This window comes from Melozone crissalis, unplaced genomic scaffold (genome assembly GCF_028551555.1).
Source record: "Melozone crissalis strain CALT ecotype California unplaced genomic scaffold, PUWL_Pcris_2 ptg000008l_1, whole genome shotgun sequence".
NCBI lineage: Eukaryota > Metazoa > Chordata > Aves > Passeriformes > Passerellidae > Melozone > Melozone crissalis.
In genome coordinates, this window is record NW_026535786.1 from 12,253,782 (window position 1) to 12,277,804 (window position 24,023).

Here is a 24,023-nt window from a genome sequence, read left to right on the forward strand (position 1 = left end):
TGGCTATTGCCTATTCACCATGAAATAAAATTAATCTGCAATCAAAACAACATTTCACAGTTCTGGTTAACATACCACATTGCTCCCATTTCCATAGATCACCAATGAGAAGAACCAAAGGTTTTGGGAAGGACTGACAGCACTTCAGTGACTGAGACCAGGCAACAGCTTCAATTCAATAACATCAGTCAACTCAAAAGCATACAATCATACAGTTGAATTCCAGAATGACATCCTTCTGTCTGTCTTCCATTGGAGGACAAAGGAAAAAAAAAGCATTCAAGTAAGAGAAAGTGGGCATTTAAATAAATACACAGGATTGCAAAGATCATGATACTCCTTACAGCACCTGCAAGTCAGAAGGTGTAGGAGAGGTTTGCAGTGATATTTCAATACAATCAGAAATCCACTGGATTCAGTTTTTTCATTGTCTGCTTTGATTATCACAGGGTGATTTGGCTCAAAGTCTAGTGCTAGATAATAGTCTTTAATTTCTTAAAGAACAACGTTGCTGTTACTAGTACCATTGGAAGGAAATGTTAAGACCGTGGATTGCTTTCTGCTTAACTTCTGCTACTGGAATGAAACTCCACACTCCTGAGAATACAAAAAGAAACCCTGAAATGACTGTCCATTTCTCTGAACATTTCTTCATTTTTCTTAATGTGGCCTGAGGGAGATGATAGACTGGCACATGCCTGGAAGGGAACTGTTGATAGTTGTTCATTGGACAGTTTTAGACATACATCCAACAGGTTCACTGTTCAAATCAATTGTTCATTGGACAGTTTTAGACTTTAAGTTGTTCATTGGATGGTTTTAGACCTTCAGAGAGAGACAGAGTGAGCACCAGTTTCTGAACTGTCTCTGCAATAGCTCTTATTCATCTATCCAACATCCCCTCACCATTTCTGTTCGTGTTAAATAGGAGCTCACTACTCAACCTTGATAGCTCAGTTATAAGTCAGGGAACTCTGGTTCAGAAACCTATTCTTCCACAAAAAACAAAAGACCAGCTTTAGCTTACTTGGGAGATAAATATCTCTGCTGAAATTTCACACTGCTGAAAGTCACCTAACCAGGTCATACACTCTCTCAATTGGAAAAGAAGTTCCCACTTCAGAATCCTCCCAGGAATAGCAATCACATCTTTTCAAAAGCTTAAAGTGCATTCATGTGACAAAAATTTAAAACAAACAAAAACATCCATCACCAATAAAAAATCCAAACAACCAAACCAAACCAAAACCAAAACAGTCCTACTAAGCCAGAAATGTTGAAATTGCAGTTAATGGAGACTGCCTTTCTTCAGAGGGCAAAATCTGTCAGGCCCTGAATGCCAGGTGAGTAGTTACAGTCCTTTTCAAACATCACAGTGTCAACAACCACCTTCATTCCTGAGATCCGTTACAGGATTTGCGGGAGTTTGGGGTTTTTTTTCTGTTCTGTGTCAAATCATAAATCAGAACTTCAGTCATTCTTTGCTATGAGAGCCTTGCAATTTTGTGAAACTTGGAGGGGAAGATTATACTCTATGTAACAGTCTGGAAGAGGGCTTACTGTGATCACTTCATTGTAAATGGATGAAATCCCATTGCAGGCTTTTTTTGATCATTTGCATCACACAGCTCAACAAGCCCACCAGCTTGGTGCAAATATCAGTGCAATTGCAGTGACGTGTATAAGTAGGAGAGAAAAAATTGCATTCTTTTGTCATAGCACAGATGTCATGAACTGCTCACAAAATCTTCACCAGCACAGTTCTCCAAGGCTGATGAGTGCGTGTGGCATGATGGGGAGTCCATGAACAGCTGCAGAAGACAACTGTCATGGCAAAAGGGCCACTTCACATATTGCAGAGTGAAAATAGAGGCTTCTTAGACATCATAGACCTCCTCATCCACGGCAGGACCGACCTCTCCACAGAGCTGGCGGAAGGTGTTCCGCCTCAGGATCTCCCAGCCGCGGTGAGAACTGGTTCTGGATGTGCTCCGTGACAGTGACAGAGCAGACATTTCCTTCTTGCACAAGGTGTTCCCGTTGGTTTCCAGCTTTTCTGAACCTTTGTCATAGTTATCCCTATCCTGAACCTTAAATGCCTCTGTGTACCGCATCATCTTGTGCTTGTTGGGATCAACCCTGTCTTCAATTCTGGAAGAGGATTAGAAAATATAAACTGAATGAAGCAGAAAAGTGTCGGTTCATCAACAAAACCCCTCCACAACGCAAGGCTACTGACATAGATATTCCAGAAAAATCTGCACAGGAAATTGATTATAGGCAGGACGCTAGAGGCTGCTAGCACAGTTATCTCCTAGACCTTCGTCCTCATCATTGACTTCAGTACCTTTGTCTGCCCATGGTTTCCTGTCCTTTCACAAATCCATGGTGATTTGCCCTTTCCATTTTCCCAGCTGTAAGCAATTGGAAGACCTTGATATATGCATTTATTCATATATATGCATATATTAATTTATTTTCTCTGTTCTTGTCTTTCCTCCTCTGATACTCTATGGCTGCCAGTGTCAGGATGTCACTCATCTCTTGCTGAACTTTTATTTAACTGCTCCACTTCCACCAATCCTCTGCATTACTTACAGATTGTCTTCTGAATTACTATCTCACACATATGTAATGAACAACCACGTGATTTGACGGAACTAAATCACAGCACTCTTTCCTCACAGCATCCAGTGAATAACTGGCATTCCCAATTATTCCCCGTGAATTTCTGGGACATTGCTCATGCAATATATTTCTATATTCCACGCCTTGGACTGAAAGTGTTGCATATTGGCACCACTTTAAGTCTGCTTGTTCTGCCCAGTAAATATGAAAATCCACAAGGCTCAGTTTGTCTGCAAAGCCTGCAGAAAGTCCTGTGCTGGGCCAGGAGTTGGAATTTGATGATCTTTGTGGGTCCCTTCCACCTCAGGATATTCTCTATGATTCTATGATTCATACAGCCACCACTCCCCCTTCTGGCTTTTTCAGCAAAAGTTTGCACAGTTAGAAAAGACAAATGCCCAAAAGTTATTTCTTTTCTCACTCAGCATAAATATTGATTAAAATCAGAAATAATGAGGAATTTAGTGTTATCCAGACTACAGACAGTATTTTAGTTCACTACCTAAACTGAAATCCTGGACCTGTGCCTTTGCCACCTGACACAGTAATTGCAAAGTATAATATATTTACTGAGTTCACTCAAGAAAGGAATTTTAACTTTAATTATTCCTGTTCTGATTTTGACTCATTCACAGGGCAGCTCATTGCTGTTGAATGTCTGATAGATTGATTCTGCCTTTGCCATTTCATGTATCCAAGGGACAGGGACGGCCGACCAAGCACGGCAGCGAAGTTCAGTGATACTCATTACAAGAAGTTTGAAAGAAAAATTCAGGTCTTATAACACATGCAGTTTCTGGGGGTCTGTCCAATGCGACTACTGAAGGCATCAGCTGATTTCACAAGGAAATGCACAGCAGAGCTTTCTGAGGGGGACAGTGCTTGTCTATCTATCAGTCACAGACAGAAAACAGATTGGGGTCTGTATCCTGTAAGGACAGCACTTCCAACACTCCCCAGACCACTGGAAAGACTTTTTATTAACATCCATACATTGGGTTCTTCTCTCTGGATCCTGACATGCACCCACTGTAAGGGAACTCACCTGAGATACCATCGGTCCCCCAGCCCAAACTCCCGCCCACAGATTCCCGAGCGGGGCCAGAGGCAGCGTGGCAGCTTCCGCTCCAACATCACAGTCGTGGCAACAACCTTTGGAACGAGAAAGTGCTCAGATGAATTAGAAAAAAAAAATCAGACTCTCTTTCAAAAATATCAGTTTCATCAGCACCGACCCATACTGCACTTCATTACAGCTCCTTAAGGGAATAAACAATTATAGAGTCTATACTCCATTTCAAATAAGGCAGTCACTAATTTAGATTTAACTGTGACATGTTTTGAAGAAGTAATGGTGATCTTAAAACCCTGTTCCATTTTCTTCCTTTTATACCTCATGGAAACAATGAGGGTAATTAATTGCAAGCTAGAGAAGAGGACAGTATCTATACCCATTTTAATTGTCATCAGAACTTGCCACTGCGGCCACATGACTACATTTTACCATTTGTCTGACTTCTTTCTCACAGAAAAGCAGGGGAAATGGATTTCCTGTTGATTAGCTACAGAACTGTCTGAATTTCTTTGCCTTTTGACCAAGACAGTCAGGCCAGCTTCTTTTAGTGGATCAAAAGACATTTCTGGCCTTCCTGTAATCATTACCTAGTGTTCAATCCCCCTTCATTCAACCCCTATAATTATAATTTAACTCTCAGTTACACAGCAATGTGATTTGCAAAAAAAAAGAGGCAACTTCAATTCTATTTAACAAGAGATTCCCCGCATAGGGAACAAACTTCTAGGGAGCATGAACAACAAAGACTGATGAGCTTCTAGCTGCTATTTGAAATAAGGTAGGAATGCCCACCTTAACTAGATTACCTGGGCTCTCCAGAGCTCATCCTGCTCGTGGGCCACTCTCCAGTGGGTGTCACCCATCATGGCAATCAACAAGTTGAGCATAAGGAGGGTGGCAATGATGGCAAAAGCAAAGTACACCACGCTGTACATAAAGGGCAGGTCCACATCGTAGTTTGCAGGGCCATCAATGATAGTGAGGAAGAGCTCAAAAGTAGTGAACAAGGACATGGGATAATTGTAGAACTGCCCCAGATTTTCAGGGTTCTCTGTCTGGAAGATGATGTAAAAAGCTGGAAGAGCAGAAATCAGGAGAAAAAAAATTAGAGAGTTTAACAATAGGCATCACATTCCAGGAGGAATAACAGAATCCTATAGGAGATTCTGACCAAAAACATGGTCTGGGCAGGACCTGCATGTGCTTCTACGCAAGGAAAAATCACTGATTAGAATCACTGGTCTCCATGATAAAATGACCCAAAATTACTTTGATTATTTATTTATTTATTTCTCAAAGTAGTAATTTTTTTCATCCTCAAGAATATAATAAATGTGTGTTAATCAAATTTTCCAGAGAAAAATATACTAAGTGCAGTATGTTCGTAAATCTTGACTTAAAAATATATGGAATTATATGAATTATCCTAGTTTCTACGACCCTGGGAAGAGCAAGAATTGAAAATCAAACTCATGGTTTGAGAACAGAACTCAGTACTGGGAAAGTGGCCATGCTCAGAGAAATACAAGCTAAACATCATCACCAGTTTTCCCAGCTATTCGGAAGTCAATCAGATATTTAATCAAAACCCACATTCTTAATTCATACCAAAGCAGTTGGCAGGGGTAGCATATGATTATTTTCTCTTTGTAGACTCACCTGATGCAAAGCCCAATATCACCACAGCCATGAGCCAGCAAAAGCGCATGAGATCTCCAAATATCATCTGTAGAGCAAAGACAGAGCCACCATGAGGCCCAGCTGTTCCACCAAGGCACAGTGCCACCCCATGAAAACCTTCTTCCAGATTCTAAGACCATGAGCACACTAAGGGAAACCTTTGCACTAAAGAGAGAACGTGAAAGTTCTAAAACACTCTGTACAGACAAGAACCTGTCCGTTTGGCATGAATGCAAAATTAAGCAAATAGTCCCGAGGGAGGGAAAAAGTATTCCTGCAGTTCTCCCTATCTGCAAAGAGGTGCCAGGACAGCCCACACTTGTTTGTGTCTCACACCTTCTGGATCATGATGGTGAAAGGTCCGAGCATCTGGAAGCCCCGAGCGAAGTACATGACGTTGCACCACCCCAGCACCAGGGCGAAGGACATGGGCACCACCTCCCCAGTTGTGCTGGTGAGGCGCATCACCATGGTCACCAGGATCATGCAAGCATAGGTGATGCTGCAAGGAAGAGGAGACAGCAAAAAGAAGTTCAGTAAAGGAAATATTAGCCGAGCCATTAAGAGAAATAAATCCAAAGAAAGAATACTCTAAAAAAATGGAGAAAGTGACTCATCTGGCAAAAGAGCAGTGGAGAAAATGATAGACAATATATTTATTGAACTTATAATGTTCTATACTTACACAATTATGTGAAAAGGCCCTCCTAGGATTGTTTGTCCAAAGTATTTTGCTGCTCCAACTCTAAGGATATCTGGAATCTAAGAGAGACATCCTGTTAACTTAAGGACTCAGACAGTTTCCACAACATTACTAATGTCATAGCAACCACCAATATTCACAGGTTCTTAGGTCAGCCCCATCTCCTTTGATGGATCAATTTCTATGGTACTTTAAAATCAGTATGGTTGAGCCAGGTGGGCCCTTCTTGGGATGAGACAGAGATTGCTGAAAAATCTAAGAACGCTTGGGCAGATTGAGAGACTTGTCACAGAGAGGTGCCTCAGTAACAAGAAAAAAAAGACCGTCTTGGGGAATCAAAGGAGTTTGTTATAATTCACACTGTGCTGGTTCTAGACTTAGCCCCAGAGTCCTGACTAAGCACAGGAAGAAGGACTTGTCCTTCTGGAACATACCATAGAATTACGATAGAATCAAAACCGCACACTGCACTCAAGCTGAGGTCACACCAGTGCAGAGCAGAGAGGTGCAATCACCTCCTTTGGCCAGCTGGTTACACTGTGCCTGATGCACCCCATACAGGCAGAAAGCTATTTACAAGACCTGTTTTATTTTCAGTTCTTCCTGCCATCATCTTTTGAGCTTTCTCAAAAAAGTTTCGATCTTCTATTTCCTATTATAATAAAATCAAGTGGGGGGTAATTGAGAAAGGCTCCTGTTACAAGCCTGTAGAGTAACTGACCTCCAATTAAATACAAACTTTTCTGTTTATGCACAGAAATCACTTTACCCAGGAGCCCTAAACACAGGGAATATTTATGGGCGCTGGATGAAGCAACGTCTGGGAGTCAGCTGGACCATGGATGGTGCTAACAGGAACTGTGGATTACCCTGCAGACAGTATTTGAGAGTGCAACCAATCCTTCTAATTGCTTCTTCCGCACCTGGAGCCTTACTAGGACATTGCCACAGTCTCTGTCTCATCTAATAGATACTGTTGGCAATGCCTATTGCCATAGACCTATGCTGAAGCACTCAGACTAAGCAAATAAGCCCTACCAAGTAGTGAGCACAAATCCATGTTTGTCTAGTAAATAAAATCTGCCTTGATGAAACTTGAAACTGTATAGCTGTTTCTCTTACCTCAAGGACCAAAATTACTACAGCTCCAATGACTGTGATCAGCTCCCCCACCAGCCTTAGCTCATCCTCATATGCCACATATGATTCCTGAAGAATAAAGTTAATGAAAAGCAAAATTAAATTTTAAATAAAGTGAAAGTAAATTTTAAAAGAGGATGGGGAGGAGAAAGCCTGTTGTTACTTATAATATACATGAGTAGATCTGGCAATGCCAGAGGAACCAGCCCAGCCACAGCAATGGAGCACAGAGCACACCTCCTAGTCCTCCCTGACAAAGGTCAGCTGGCTGAGAGAAGGGAGGAGGACAGCTGCAGTAGCTGAGGACTGGGCAAGGATTGGCCTTTCCAGTTAACTAGGTTAGATGGGAATTGCCCAATGGGGCTCTGACTCCTACAGCCACAGTACCTGGAGCATTTTCTGGACATAGACTGTGTTGTCCCTGCTGCTGGTTCTGTTGTCTGTGCGGGGCTTGAGGGGCCGGTAGACGCAGCACATGGTGAAGCAGACCATGTAGAGGATGTAGAACAAGGCCAGGAAACAGAAATAGGGACGACCATACATGTTCCACTTCAGGCTCACCAGCTCCTTCACAGGCGTTAGGTCCAAGATCTGGCGTGCCTGAGGAAGAGAGAAAGGAGGAATTAATTGCCAAAAGCACATTGTTTCATAAATAGCATTCGCAAATTTTCCTGAGAGAGTGTTAACAAACTATTCTCATCTGCCCTATTCAGCCTTATGAAACTGAATTTACTTTGCAAAAGTGGAATGATCTAGTGGGCATTGGATTTTCTCAGTCTGACAATAAAGAGCTTTGGAAAAAAGAAATATATTCTGCAGAGAACAGCTGTTGACTACCAGCATATTAGATACTGGAATAAATTCGTCCTCTGTGTAGGAACATAGAACTGAGGATGACAGAATATTCCTGTTAGTACAATAACACAAGTTTCTGTATCAGGCATTTTAAAATAAGAAAACTGAAACATTCTCCTAAAAGATATTTGTACTTTTCTGATGCTCTATGGCTTATGTAAAAATACTGCCTTTTAAGTTTCTGCCTTATTATCTGGATGATAATTAATTGAGTTGCCTATATCAAGCCTTCAGCTTACACTAGAAGACTGACAGAGCACAATTAGGAGAGACAGGTGTACTTTACAACTTATGAATTTGAGCCACACACTTTATTAAATATTTCTAGGCTTACTTTCTGTTGTTTAGGGGACCACTGCAGTAAGTGAGAAGAAAATGTGAGTAAAATTGTTGTGACTGGATTACTTTAAAGAAAAACTACTTAATGCACTCTGGATGTTTTTCTTCTTTTGCTACAATGCCCTGTTTCCTCTAAGTCGGCCAAAAATTGTTGAGTGTACAAAGTGCAGGGAATGTTTCCATAAATGGACAAGACTCCAGCAAAACTCTTGAATGGCCTATGAAACATCGTAAAGGATCAAAACTGCATGAGAGAGAATCCACCTATGGGTGTTCTGGTTTCTGCAGAAGTCAGCATTCCAGAATTCTTTGCATAGGAGAGTAGATTTCATTTTCAAAGGAATAATACAAGTTTGAAGCTTATTATAATCTTCCCATAGCTTGTTCCCATCTTTTTTTCTTACTTTTCAACCACTTCAGGATCAGAAAATACATCTTAGTACCTATATATGTATGCATCCCCCTTAATACAAGAGGAACCTGCTTCTGTCTGGGGGCCAAAGGTGCTTCTCTAGTCCAATATTGAACTGGGAGAGGAAGATGGGATGGGGTCACATGTGGCATTCTTCTAGAGAGACAGCAAACATTTTGGGCCAAACATATCAACTGCAAAAAAGAATTAGTAGCTATGCATCAAAAATTGCAACTGCATATAAGGAGGAGCATTCTGGAAAATAAATCAGTATATCTCTTGATATTTGGGGACATCTTATCCTCTGAAATTAGGATTCTTGGATCTGCATGCACTGTATGAATGTTTTGGGATAAGAGAGGCCCAATATTCTGCTTTCTTTTTAGAATTAATGTTTAGTCTTCTAAAGCAGACAACTTCTTAGCCTGCTATATTTTTTGACAAGGACTGCTTTTCCTTGGATTTCCATATGTATCCCCACTCACCGAAATTTAGGATTTCACATAAGAGCAAATGGGAGCTCCATAGACATAGCAGCTCCATAGCAAAGCTCTCCAGAAGCACAAACTTCAGTCAGAAAGGTTACACTAAAATTTTGATAGGTGGAAATAATACAGGATGGGCAGAACTGTGCTAATTGAAGTGTCTTCTGATTCATTTCCTGTCCTGTTAGGATTATTTAAGGTCATTGCAGCTGATGGGGTTGTGTACCTTGGAAGTACTAGGGAGATCTGTCAAAGCTTGCCATTACACTCAGCTATTTTTGTCTTATTAATCCCTTTACAAGCTTTTGAGCCTACAGCAGAGATAATTCACCCACTTTGTTTTGAGTCATAACCTGTCATTAAATGAAGGGAATAATAACAGCGAGTGGTTTTTAAATGCACTCCAGTTTAGGATTTCTGAATGTACTCCTGTCTCACAGGGATATTCTGAGAGTTAATCAGTATCACAGGTACAGGAAGATACTTGCTAGAGCTACTCTACAGGTTCTTAGTGTATCTTTGAGCCTGCTGAGAGAAAACCCTTTTCTGTAGCTTGTTCATGTCTAGTTCTTTCAATAACCTTCAATTTTCACACCTCAGAAGAAAGTGTATGCAAAGCATCAGATGTAGCCAGACCATTAATAAACCCCCATACTTCATGTGTCCTCTGCAGCTCATGGTACAAAGTCCTTGCTCTATGGATTGCATCAGGGAGCTTGAACCCTCAAACTCATCATTATTCCCCTTCTATAATCACCACGGTCTGCACACAGAGTGCATGCAGCGCAGTACCTCTCTCTTCTTGGTGGATACTATGAGCTCAAGGAAGGACTGATCTTCAGCCCAGGAGTCAATCTCTGTGATATCATACAGCACAGTGCTCAAGGGGCCAAAGGACCAGAGATTCTGCTTCCGCTTCTGCATAAGGTATTGAAACATCTGAGGAGAAAAGAACGGAGGCAAGGATATCAGAAGCTTTCCAGTATATAGTGTATTTGCAATGAGAACAAATAAAGTTGTTCAAAACCCTCAATTATGACGTGTTTTCCTTGAACTTGGTAGCTGTTGTGGTTCTCATATCTCTTGGGAACAATTACAGCAGGTTAAGAAGTGGAAGAAATTTTTCTGATTCCCATTTGATTATTAGTTCATGCTTGACGTAAAGGATGAGTTATTTTTACTCTACATTCTAATCAAACTACTAAAGTTACTTGACTCAGTTATAGTTCCTGACAATAGACTTCAGATGGAATTACATGTTGATTAGGAAAAAAATGTTTTAATGCTCTTCTACAAGACATCAGAAAAGAGGTGTGACAAGGGAAATGATCCTGTCCCTTGTGAATCTACAGAAGAAACACTAACCAACTTTGACTTCTCAGTGAGTGGAAGGATGAGAGTTTGCATTAAATGCTAAGATTTTGTCTGTGAATAAATGCCTGTGGGTATCCAAAGAGGTTTCTCATATGTCACATTTAAAGTAATGAAATCTAGACAAACGAGACAATAATTTCTGTGAGCCTTTCAAAAAATTACTTGGGTTAAATGTGTCTGTTAACACCTGTTTAACTCAAATGCTCCAAAAATTGGGGAAAATATCTATTCTTTAAGCACTCATTTCTTTCATTAGGATAAAGAAATTTCTTATAAGGGTTTTTGGGACCTACATAAGACTTCTAGAAAAAAAATCTTGTTACAAGTCTCCTACCCACTAGGAACATGCACAAACACCCTTGCTCTCAATGATGTTATTTCAAGGTCTCCATTTCTTTTGCACAGAGGTACCAGTGTCACACAAACTCACCACAGTGTTGCCCTCAACTCCAGCCAGTTTGAATGGACTAAGCCCCTCATTGTTAGGAATCAGTTCAAGTGACCCTGGTCCCTCTTTGTTCCTGTCATAGGAAAGTATCAGGCTGTACATGTGGCAGGCAAACGTCTTATTAGGCTGGAGAACCAGGATGTGAAGAACAGTGTTACCTATGGAGGAAGCAGACTGGATGAAGCATCTGGAATAGCCCAGCCCTGTGCAAAGACTGAGAATGGACTGATGGCTTTTATTTTCCTCATATCCCTCATCCCACAGCTGTTTCTAGTGAGAGAAGAATATTTGCATGCATGGATGACAGCCTGAATTAAAATGTCCAGATCCACTCTGTGCAATTCTCTGAGCCCCACAGCACATACCCAGAGAATCTTGAGCTTTAATGTCAGCTCCATTTTCAATGAGCAGCTGCACAATTTCCTCATTTCCCACACAGGCAGCAAATGATAAAACATGTTCTCCTGAAATGAAAGGAATGGGGAGAAACAGCATTAGGGATCCAGGAGGTAGGGGAGGTTGAAGCATGCTGAGGGAAAGCTATCCATGCTATGAAGCCATAGGATATGAAAGGAGGAGTTACTTTAGGTAACTTGTAAATTTCCTGCCCCACTTCTCATCCTAATCAGAAAGGTTAAAGAAGACCCGTCCAACACAACACTAAAAGGAAGAAATGTTCTTTTCAATGGTTTACCTCCATAAGAAGGTTGACAAGTAATTTGCTGCTAGGAAGACACTAAATTACAATTTTTATACAATATATGTATTTAATTGCAGACATGCCAATCTATAAAATGTGTATTGTTTGTATTCACAGAACATTCACACACTCAGAGGAAGTCTCGCTCTCTGCTAAAAGGTTTATGTCTGATGACACTTGGAGATAGAAGCCTCTGCTTATCCACTTTAGATGGGGACTAAAGTAAGGCTCCCCATGTCCCCTCAGCACTCTCCTGGTTCCCTCCTATAGCAGCAAGGGGAGAAGTTAAGGCTGTACCAAAATAGAAAAGGTTCTGGGAGCTGCGCCTGAAGAAGTGCCCAGTGGCCCTTGCTGTGCTGGCATTGGCTCCTCTCTTCAGCAAAGCCTTCACCAACATGGTGTTCTGGTTGGCTGCTGCAATGTGGAGAGCTGTCTGCCCTGCAAGACACAGAAACAAAAACATGCCTTTCAAGAAAGCAACTTCAGGCTGATCAGCAGCCTGCAGTTCACGTGTTAGTCATGGTAAATGGACAGCAGCTACAGGAATTGGCTTTGAGGTTATCCATGTTGTGTGCAAAGGGTTGTGCTAGAGATTTTGCAGAGGTTCCGTTCTAATTATATATTTTCATTAATTTATTAAAACTGACTTTAAAATTGCCAAAAAACCCCAACAGGGGGCATTCTCTAGATTTTTTTTTCTAGGAAAAATCAAGACATGTCACTGTCTCCTGGGAGGCAAATAGAAAGTCGTGAGATTGACTATGTTTTCCTTCATAAGAAATGAAGATAAGGTCAAGATGAAACTCCAGAAGACTTTCCCTAATCCTTCAAACTAGGCTTTAGAGTTTTAAAAATCCCATTATTATTATTTTGTTGTTTTTGAGATTCAGACCGGAATTTCTGTGTACTCAACCAGAAGCATTCTTTAAAAATCTGGGTAAGAGTCTAGCTTCAAAAGCAGTGGCCACATTTCTCATTTTCTCAACCAAATAACTACTTTTCCTCCTTTCAAGGGAGGTCAGGCAGATATCCCTTTTTTACAAATGAGTATGTCAGAAAGCAAACTGTATATATCCTTGCAATCCCTTTCCAATCCCTTGCAATTCCCTGGTCAAGGCCTTTGCATGCTTGTCCATGTGTACTCATGTTTAATATAATTCCACCTTCTAAGAAAGGTTAGAAGCCATTTGCATGTTAGTTTTGCTGTGTAACAGTTCAGCAACATATTGAACCAGGGACCGTATAAGCCATTTTCCCAAATGTACAAGCAGTACTTCCTCTCCCCTCCTGCAGGGAATCCTGCCCATCCTCATTCCCAGCGACATTACCTTCATAAAGTTCTGATGTCATCCTCTCATTGATAAGCTCAGGAGCTGCTTCCATCAGAGCCACTGCTGCCTCCAAGTTATCATACATGGCAGCGACATGAAGGGCAGTCTCTCCCACCGCGCCTAGAAACGGTAGGAAAAGCATGAGAATCGTCAAAACGTTCAACTGTACAGAAAACAGGAAAAAAAAAAGGCAGAAATAGATTCACTGAGGTGGAGTATTACAGGTGGACCATGTCCTCCCTTGAGTAGTGGCTGGTTCAGGACAGTCTCTGTCCTTCACTTCAACAAAACCTGAAAACTGAGCAGAAACTTCAGGTGTCTGTAAGGGACAGCTGACCTCAGGCATAAAGTGAATAAGCACAACCAATTCAGAAAACTCACTTTGTTGCAAGGCTGCTGACATAGAGTTAAGTCATCTGAGTCTGCTGAAGCACATGTTTTAGCAAACTAACAAGCTGCTCACTGCAGGAAGTTCTTGCCTTTCACAGAAAACCATTTTTTTCAAGTAATCCCAGTTACCTCTCTGATAGATATCACATGTTCCGTCAGTGAGAAGTTTCCTAATGGCAGCAAGGTTGTTCTCTTTGGCAGCCTGGAGGAGTGGGGATTCCCAGATCCTGGAGTCAAGAAAAAAGTGGCTGATAAGGAACAAAGTCAAACACATGGTGCCTCTCTCCAGAGCTAGCATGGCCTTTGCTCGAGACAGTTTGTATCCTGAACATTTTCACTGAAAAATCAGCAATGCACATCTACCATCTGAGGTATGCTTTGAATGCATCAAAAGAGAAAAAAAAAAAAACAAAAAAAACCCCAAAAAACACAAACAAAAAAAAACCCAGGAAAAAGCAGAGCAGTGCAATTCTAAAAACACACTGAAGTTCATCATCTCTAGGCTTACTGGTGCTGAGCCATATGGTGGCAGCAGAGGGAAAGCTGCCTAAACCAAAATGTTTATTGTTTTTATATCCCACTTTTTGATGCACAGAAATAGTGAATGATAGGTCATTGAAGCCATTCTGCAAGGAATTATCTCAGGAGCCAGAAAAAGCCAGTTGCTTCTTCACACAGCACAATAAATTAAGAAAAGGTTGTTGTCTGAATTGCTCCCATAGTGGACAGAAAAGGGAAAACAGGAATTCCATCTGTATCCTGGCAACACTTCCTATAATTAAGAGACTGAGCTCTGAAATGTAGTTCTTCCACATACAAAGTTATGGAGAAAAATTTGATAGCTTAGCTATACTACTTTTTTCTCTTTTTTCTCTGAGAGAACTGAGGAAATTGTTGAGAACTGAAATATGTTCATGTCCTGGGAAAGAGCATGCGCTCAAACAAGTTCCAGACAGAGTGGTTCACTTATAGCTGAAGCATGTCCTCGAGTCTTCCACGAGGATCTGGATTATTTGAGTAAATCTTTTGGGCCGGATGAAGAATTTATAAGTATAGGCACCAAACTTCACTACAGCAAGGTCTTTGGAAGCAAACAACAGGTCAAGGGAGGTGATCCTCCCCCTCTACTCAGCTCTGGTAATGCCATACCTAGAGCCCTGTATCCAGGTCTTAGGGTCTTCAGTACAAAAACAAATGGAGTTACTGGAGAGAGTTCAGCAAAAGGCAAAAAATGATCATAAGAATCAAAAAAGTATCCTCTCAGATGAGGAAAGGCTGAGAGAACTGTGACTGTTTAGCCTGGAAAAGAGAAGGCTCCTGGTAGTGTCCCTATCAATTTCTGTAAGTACCTGAACAGAGCTTGCAGTGTTTGTTCAGCATCCAAACAAGGTTTGCCAATGTTCGAAATCATGAACTGATCACACAAAATTTAAAAAAGAACAAAATCTACAAAATTAAGGTAAATATTTCTGTTATCCTTGAGTATTTTCAGGTCAGTCTTTTAAATCATAAATCGAAAAATGGTTTGAGGCGAGCTTTTAGATCTCTTGATTTAATACAAATAAAGAATTATAAGTATCCTTTTTCAGGAGATAAAGATTAAAGGGGAGGAAAGCCTCTCACACCAAAAGAAAAAATTTATATCTCATGAGTTTTCAGTATGAAAGAGATTCCTCTCTCCCAAAAAGACAAGGTCAGTTTTAGATCTCTGTTCAAATTAAAATTTTGTGCTTCTATCTCACCCCTGCTGTTTTCTAGTACAGATGTTTAATTTGATCTTAATTATCTAGCGTGGCCCAGGTCAGGCTGCAATGTGTGATGTGGAATAAGTCTAAGGATTACAGTAGAAAATGACAAATTCAAGCTGATATGAACCAGCCCTTGTTTTTCTACCAGCCTCTATCTGGTATCCAGTCCCTTTACTACAACCTAGCAACTGGCAATAATTGTGTTAAGCACTCCTCCCAAAAACCCACGTGGAACAAATACATTAGTCAAACCATACACCTGCAGATACAGTAAATGCTTCCTCCTGGTGATGTTCCATGTATTCTGGCATTATTTAGTTACAAGATTTTGGGGATAAATCCTACATAAAGTAATAGGTGCCTTGCATTAAGTGGTAACACTGAAGTGAGAGTACATTACCTGTGAATATAACTCTGTTATAAGCCACAATTAAACCCACATCAGAGACACAGAGAATATGAATGGCCCATTGCAAAAAATGTCTTCTTGCAGCTCAGACATCTTAAGTACAGGACAGTTTAACAATAAAACAACAGGAAAGCAGGTAACATGAATTCTGTGGCTCACAGGAATATGTATTTCTTGCTTTAAATTATCTTATGAACAACAAGATATTGAATCTAAAAGAAATTTGTATGCTATTATCTCTGGATTTAATCCACTTGAAATGTGACAGTTCTGCTCTCCTTTATAGTGGAAAGAAACTGGAGATACTTGAGAAAATTTGGGGGATAAAGCAAAACAAAAAATATCAGAATTATACAGATAAATAGAAATCATTTGAGTAAGTGCAAATTAAGGGACATGGGCTACAAGTAATCGAAGCATACCTCAACATCATGTTTATCATTCCACAAAATGAGCACTTCCTGTCACCAAAAACACCCCATTATCCAAGTCACTAGAAACTAAACTAGAAAACCCCTGAAAAGCAGAGGAGAAATAAAAACACTCCGAATAAAAAGAACCGTCCTCAACAAATCAGGGAGCCATTCTGAGATATTTTTATATGTCCTTCACACTCCTAGTTAGGGAAGTCTTCCTTCTATAGCTTACTCATGCGTCAGTTTCATTACTAACTAATGACAAGATGATTTGATGAGGAGATTGCATCTAGGATCAAACAAACAGGAACTAAATGAAGAGGCACTCTAAGCAAAAGTCTTAAGATTCAGTATTAGTGAAGTCAGCTTGCCACCTCTGCCACTATTTTGGCTAAGAAAGACTCTGTGGTTCTGGAAAAGACAAGTTTCAGAGGCAGGAAGTGGGAACGAGGTGGGGTTTCAATAGTATAAACAATGCTACAATTAATGTGTTGATACTTTACTGGGTAAGCCTTTATCCCTCAAATGACCTCAGACAGAAGGAAGGATTGGGCAAGAGACGACACGGGAGGACACAAACACAGTATCTTTCTCTCAAAAATTACCAAAGTTCTTGTAAACAACTAATTCAATCCCGATACTGCTATGAGGAAGGCACCTAAAAAATACTATGCTCAGTTTTTGGAAACTGAGGGCAAAATTGTCAAACATTTCTTCTTATTGCAGCAACCTCCAACTGGGCTTAAAATGCCAGACATCTCAGGCCAAAGAGCAAACCAGAAGAGGAATTCAGAAATGCTGGCAAATGTCATGGCACTTCACTTGATATGTGAAATCTCAAAGGTTTGTGAGTTAGATGTTCCTGGCATATGCTTTTACTCTCATTTAATTTTCTGTCTCATAATTGGGGAAACATTTTAACCTCATTTAAAACATACCATTCTAATTATCAACTAATTTTTAATACATTGCAGCAATGTACTGAGCATATAAATGTCAAAAACTAGAGGAAGCAAATTTGCTAATATAAAAATTTAAATGAAGTCACCTGAACTTAGAACCCTCAAAACATTTTCAATTATTTAACATCTGCATATTTAACCAACTTTCTTTCTGACAGATTGAACACAGCACTGAGTTTTGCATTTTACTACTTGGGCCCCTTTGAGTGTCAAAGCAGCAGCTGGCAAAATCTGTAACTTAAGTCTCTTAACAGAGCTTCCTACAGTAGATGCTTAGCTTCCTGAAAGTACCATTATGTCATTGAACAGTGAGGCTGGCTTTCAGAAAATGATTCAGCAGACTTTTCCAGGCACCTTAAGAAGATAGTTCAGCACACATCTAAGTTAAGCTCCTCTTCTAATGCTGTTCATCCTCTTCAACAGCTATGGAATCAAGGAACACTAAGCCCCTGATTTACCCAGCTAAGTGAAGTTTGTAACACCAGGCAGACTGGATGTTGCCTTACAGGACCAGTTTAGGCTAAGCACAGCTTGATAGCAAACCAGTAATTCTGAGGGGCAAGGAGAACCACAAGAGCATCCACCTGGATGTGCTCCTGGGTTCTTCGTGCTGAGCCAAGGAATGTGTCAGTGTGGAGGCACTAGTGAGCCTTGGTCATGCCTTACTATCAGCCAGTTTTCTTCACAGGTGATTCCATGAGGTGCTCGGGAAGCTGTGAGCTGTTTTTCCAATACAGGTGAGGGCAAAATCAGGAGCACCCGAAAATCCATTGTGAAACAAAGAGAAGATAAAATGTAGGTCAGATTCTGACTGAGGGAGTCATGTAAAGCAGTTCTAAACAAGGTTAAAGATTTCACAAGCACTTTCTGCTGGTAATATGTACCCTTTTAGCTTCTTAAGCACTTCTTTTGGAGTGCAGCCTGCTCATTTCACTTATGGAGAGATAGAGAATGCAAAGACTAGTAAATAAGTCCTAATTTCATTATAAAAAGAAGAATTTGGGTTGCTATGATTATTCTTTCAGAACAGGGAAATATGTTCAGTATGTGAACTGTCTGGACAACAACCAATCTGAAGATTCTATTTCACGACTGAACTCACCAGAAATGCAATGAAGCATCTCTTTCTGTTCTTCCCTTATCAGATTCTACAACTTCAATCATTTACTATATGGAATTTCCCCATTCTTTGCTCTAATTTAAGTTTGGTTCCAGCTTCAAGCTTTATGCCCATAGAGAGTCAGTTCCTGGGGTTCTCAAGTGGTTATTTTAACCTAAGCTATAAATTCATCATCAGAATATTATATTAGCTTTCTCTTCTTTCCCTGTTGTGCTCAGAATACCCATGCCCCAGAATGAATCATGAAATTGCCAGAGGAGATTCATCTTCTCCCTCCCTTCTGCTAGCATGTGCATGTAAATGTGAGAAAGCCTTCAGGAGCACACAGGGCTGCTCAGAGGAAGCCAACCAGCTGAAAGAGGATCAAAGCAATCACCTAGCAAGATGCCAAAGGAGGAGTTAGGGAATAATTGCCTCAAGTGAAAAGGAGCCAGATAACAGGGGCTTGGACAATCGACAGGGTCAGCAAATTTCTTCAGCATCAGCAACAAGACTCAGCAACTGGGACCTCTTGCTCATGTATGTCAAAGCCCCTTCAGCTGAGAGTAAACAGAGCTTCTCTGGAAATAAATTAAACAGGTTAATAATTGCCAATGTTACTAGACAAGAAACTGATAGGGAATTCTTATCCTGTCAGATATTTAACTATCTGCCACACAAAGCAATAGAAATCTTGATCTGTCATTTCCAGCAGGGCACTCTGCTTGCATTAACATACTGTTTTATTCTAATTCTGCATCTGTGAACATCGTAAGAATAATCTCATGCTAGAACTGTTTTAATGGTTCAGAAGTTGTTAGTTGTTATTTATTATCACTGAAGCAGTCATAAAAGAAATTTTTTCTCTGATGTATAACTTCATTTTGCATCAAAACTTCCAGCCCTCCTCAAGAGGGATTTTCTTGCAGTTTTATTCCAGGTTGTGTCCCTCACCCTGTGTCTAATAATTTCTTTTTCTAACAGCTTTTTAATTTGGGGGCTGGAGGGGTGGTTCAGGGCAAAAATTTCGTGTTTTCTTCTTTACATGGAAACCTATGGCCAAGTTTGGGAAATCAAATAACTTCCTAAATCTACAAATAACTTCCTAAGTCTATGAGCCTGAGATGCATCTTAGGCTGAGATTGGGTGTGTGTACGTCTGTGCATTGCTGGGGAAACATGACTTCTGAAGGACCTTTACACTTGTGAAATTAGGGAGACTGTTTTCCATTATTAGTCTCAAAACTTTCATTAGGATGAAGGTGTATCAGTAGAATAAAAGACCAGAAATCCTGCTATTGATGCTTTTGATTTTATTTCATGCACAGCAGCCAACTGTTCTTTGCATCTTGACTACTCAGAAGCACTGTTGTTGAAACAAGCTATAAATTAAGTGCTGGAACTGAAAGCTGGCACCCTTATTTGACTGTCACTTTTGGGAGCAAACAAACCAATTAATACTGACAGGCATTGCGGATTTTAAGACAGGACAATCCTACGTTAAATTGTGGGATGACAACTCAGTAATGTTGTTTAGACAAATGAACAGCCACACTATGGGAACATCTGATTCACTACCAGCTTTTGGTAGTGAATGGTTTGTGTGGAAGCTGCAGGCTCTCTGTGTCCCTGCACAGCTCTTAAACAAACCAGCTCACCTGCATTAGGCTGAGCTGCTTCCTTATTTGTGCCACATTTGTTTCCGGGGTAAGCAGAACACCTTGCTAATATGTCTGGGACACTAAAGAGCCACTAAAGAATGTGGAAACCAAAGGTTTTATTGTGACGTCTTTGGAATGACCATTGCTCTCTGCAAGTTATGCAAATTGTGCTTTACTTGCTATTAACCAATCAAAGTTATAATACAGACAACAGAAGAGAAAAAATACTACACCATTGTTATACATTAACAAGTACTGTTACCATGTACTCACGTGTTCTAATTTATATATTGCTTATACAGTGCAATTCTCATTGGGTGGATTGTCTACAATCACATTGTAGGAGGAATTTGTTCACATTTCCTTGGAAACTCTTGCACTGAAAATAATTTCTAGAGGATCTATTGCACTGTGACAGACATGTGATCCTTCTTCACCTCTATCAGGCCCAAATTTTCATAAGCATTCATCTTTCTGTTCTCCATCATTATCAATTATCCTGAGGGATTATGCTCATATGCTTCAGGCTCTGCAGATCTCAGAGTTTGCTTCCAGAGGATTCTAGAGAGCACATATGAGATGTGACCACTATCCCTGGGACTCCACATTGAGCTACAAGCTGTTTAAAAAGGAGAGTCTTCAAGAGAGAGAAACCAGAAGATTAAGGCCAAATAAACTCTTAAGTCCTCTTCAGTGTTAGGAGATTGTATTGCATTTTCTGAACCTGGATTCCCCTGGGGGAATATTATAGAGTGCAATATTAACCCCTTTCTGTGAATAATGCTGAGATCTACTGCTAGTAAGATTCAAAGGACTGTTTCACACCAAGAAAGAGAATGAACATCAATGCCAGGGAAGATGACAACTACCAAAACAATCAGTTTTCAGGTATTATCACCAGCCTCAGACAGGAAAAAAAAAAAGCCTTGTTCTTCTCTTGCAGACTTTCTGTGTGTGATCAGAGAATGCCAGTTAAACAGTAACATATTTACCACTGGCTTTCAATAAGACAATAGTAGAATTCAATCACTGCTAATTACTGTATTTATTCCAACACCATTTTCACTAAGAAGAACTCAAGCTGAAGCCACAACACTGCAGTTCTGTACCACAAAATGACAGGACACAGCAAAAGCCCTTTTGGCTTACAACAGTTTTTCCACAAAAGCAGAGGTTTCACAAGAATAGTTCCCACACACCAGTCACCAAAGATCTTCCTGCTGTGTTTTCTATCTGTACATAAGTAAAAATGTGAAAGCAATAAAACCAATCCTCTACAAAATGTTCATTTTTTTCCTCTCCTCAAACTCTGAGCATCCCTGGGGACAAGAAAGGAAAGAGCAGGATAATAGGAGGAAGAGCTGGTCCTGTCCCTCTTCAGCAAAAGATTTTTTCACATTTTGGCACCACATAATTTGTGACCAAATAGCAGGAGGCTAATTTGTGTTAGTTAAAAGCTGTGGGGAATATATAGACCTAAAAGGGAAGGGAACAATCGTGTCCCCATGCAACCCTGATTTCACAGGGAATATTGTGCACACTGCATGTGCTTTACAGAGAGCTTTATAAAGAAGCACAGAAAAGTTTACTTTGTGGCCAGTGGGATTGCACTGCAGTGATCTAAAATAAGTTTATGCAGAAGAGTTTGTATGACTAACATTTTTTATGTTTTCCTCCATTAACACACAAGATGTTCATGGGCCTGTAGCACATGACTCATGAGGACCAATAAGAAAAGAGAAATGGCAATCTAACAGGAGCCTGTGAAAGGGAGCAACAAAAAGGAAGGGACCAAACCCCTCTTGGCAACAGCAGATGGTAAACAAGGGACAGGAATATAATCAAAATCAGGTTGAATATTTGGGAAACAAACAAACAAACTCTTTCACTAGGAGGTTACTACAGCACTGCAGCAGGTACCTAAAGATATGGTGGAATCTGTCCTGGGAAGCTTTCAAGACTGAGCTAGACAGAGCTTAAGCAATGTGATCTCTTGCTGGCAAGAGTTCAGCTTCAAGTGGGAGGTTAGATGGAGATCAGCAGAGCTTCCTTCCAAATCTGTTTGACTTAAAAATATGAAGGTAATGTTCTAATCATAAAAATTAATGTATTACAATTTATTGCTAATTTGTATTAATTATTAGTATGTAATCAATAAAATTAATTTGATATATTAATATATTTAAGGTTCTATTTTATATTCATTTGGATCTTACAGAATCTGCTGAGAACTTATTTTTCAGTTACCTGTGATGTTTTTCATGAACACGTCAAAATGTAAACACTTTAGCATTCCACAGAAACACTGTCGTTCCCATTGTCCCTCCCATTTTAAGTGTATTGAAGTCCCACTGCCCTGAAGTAAACTGAAACAGGCTTTATTACTTGGTCAGAAGCTAGATAACAATACAATTCTTTCCCTAAAGGTGTAGTTTTGTCCCTCTTGATCTGCTTCTTTGCATATTTCTATACATATATGTACATATACTTATGTATAGATAGATTTTGTCCCACAGAGTCACCTTTTTGTCCCCACAGATGTTCAGAGTTATGCATGGAAAGAAAAAACAGATTTTACAAGCAACTGGAAGCAATTTGTTATTTGAGTACTGCAGCATTTGTGCATGCAGAAATGACAATGAAAAGCAGATCCAGCTGCATTTCCATGAATAGCCCCACATTTCTGTGTGTGGAGGGAGCAGCCCTGCACAGCAGTAACAAACAGCCTTCAGTGCTCACATGGGAAGACACAGCCAATCTTCTGGACAATCTAAGGTCCAAGAGGAGTCACTGTACATGCTGACACTAAGGTCAGAGATCGGAGAAACCACAGTCTGACCCAGGAGCTGACTGACCCCCCAAAACGTTCAACAACATTAAGCCTACTCTATCCCGCAGTAAGAGCAACCTTTAGAGAGACAGAAAGCAAAATCTTGACAAAAAAAGCGCCACTATTTCAGCTGACTGCAGCCTATGCATCACACACACTCCTAAAAATAATAATAATGTTAATGATAATGATGACAATAATAATAACAATTAAAAACAAACCTTCATGATTTTCCTGTGAGCTTTACCAATGAAGCAGGAAAGACAAGAGAATACATTATTAATTTGTGACTGATGTCCTGCACTCAGGGTAATTCAGCTGCAACCTGGTAAATCTACCTGTGAAAGCAGATAAGATTGGAACTCCAGAAGCATTCCACCTTGAAAGAAGAAATCTGATAGAGAAAAGTGCTCCAGGGTTGTTTAAAGTTTATCTACTGGCAGAAAAGCCTAAGGGGGAAGAGTGAGAATCAGCTACAGGGAGAGCAGCAGAAGAAAGAGAAGACAAGAAGGCTGAAGTGCACCGTACCTTTTCTGCTGGAGTAAGTAGATTTCATCCAGATGTTTATCCCAGGATTTCTTGCCTTGCAGCTTCTGACTTAGTCCATTCCATATCCGGGAATAGAAGGGATTGCTCTCCCCAAATAAAGGTACCCCCATATCCCGTCCCCTTTCCTCTCTTGCCTGAAAGCCAGCAATCCCACTTAGGGAAAAAGTCAGGGAGGGCTCACTGCAGGTCACCGCTCCTCCGCCCCCAGTTACTTACAGAGGAGACTGTCAATCAGCTGCATCAGCTGATCACAGTCCCTGTAAAAACACACAATAAAATCACTTGTTCCTAGCAGACCATACCTTGAGCCTCATCAATTACTTAGTTTCCAAAATAGCCCAACCCAAAGGTGTGTCTGATTTGGAAGTAGCTCGCCAGCAGCCTACCCCTCAAAAAGACCCTGCACAGCAACTGAAGAATCCATACAGCATCAAGGTCCTAGGCTTGTACTATTTTGATTCTGAAATCTAGGCTTTAGAAGCCATCATCCTCCTTTTGTATCTCTGAATTCCTCTGGAAAGCAACATGTAAGCAATTTTGAAATAGACAGCTGAGCAAGCCAGGCAAAACACCTTTAAGGTGAGTGAACATGTGGGAACGTGCCCTAAAAGACACAGGGCTCTGGGAAGGTGGCAGAGAGGAGGACACACCTCCCACTTCAGCTGTCTGCAAATCCCATTAAAGAAATTATCCTTACAGACTCCACCTTCTCCACGTAAAACAAAATCACCTCACTCCACAGGCTGGAAGAAGAGTTTATGTAGATTAATGTGTAAAGTTTACATATTTC

The 24,023-nt window shown here is 40.4% G+C and overlaps 1 protein-coding gene across 1 annotated transcript; it reads right to left on the reverse strand.

Annotated features, from left to right (window-relative positions):
• Nucleotides 1–1,877: 1,877 nt before the first annotated feature.
• Nucleotides 1,878–23,343, reverse strand: LOC128933065 (transient receptor potential cation channel subfamily V member 6-like). The gene is made up of 15 exons (XM_054269926.1): nucleotides 23,213–23,343; nucleotides 13,690–13,787; nucleotides 13,168–13,290; nucleotides 12,137–12,277; nucleotides 11,505–11,603; nucleotides 11,122–11,297; nucleotides 10,110–10,256; nucleotides 7,614–7,826; nucleotides 7,209–7,295; nucleotides 6,069–6,145; nucleotides 5,720–5,885; nucleotides 5,363–5,429; nucleotides 4,510–4,778; nucleotides 3,674–3,780; nucleotides 1,878–2,151 (listed from the first exon to the last, which is right to left on the reverse strand). Exons 1-15 carry the CDS (start codon nucleotides 23,341–23,343, stop codon nucleotides 1,878–1,880), a joined length of 2,175 nt encoding a protein of 724 aa, XP_054125901.1.
• Nucleotides 23,344–24,023: the final 680 nt, after the last annotated feature.

Bases quoted from the DNA above. Each gene is read 5' to 3' on its own strand.
- LOC128933065 (XM_054269926.1), bottom strand. From the start codon at position 23,343: ATGGGGGTACCTTTATTTGGGGAGAGCAATCCCTTCTATTCCCGGATA. The intron at 5,430-5,719 runs GTGTGAGACACA...TTTGCTCTACAG, and splicing joins TCACCATCATGATCCAGAAG to ATGATATTTGGAGATCTCAT. The intron at 2,152-3,673 runs GTGAGTTCCCTT...ATCCTCTTCCAG, and splicing joins GGGGACCGATGGTATCTCAG to AATTGAAGACAGGGTTGATC.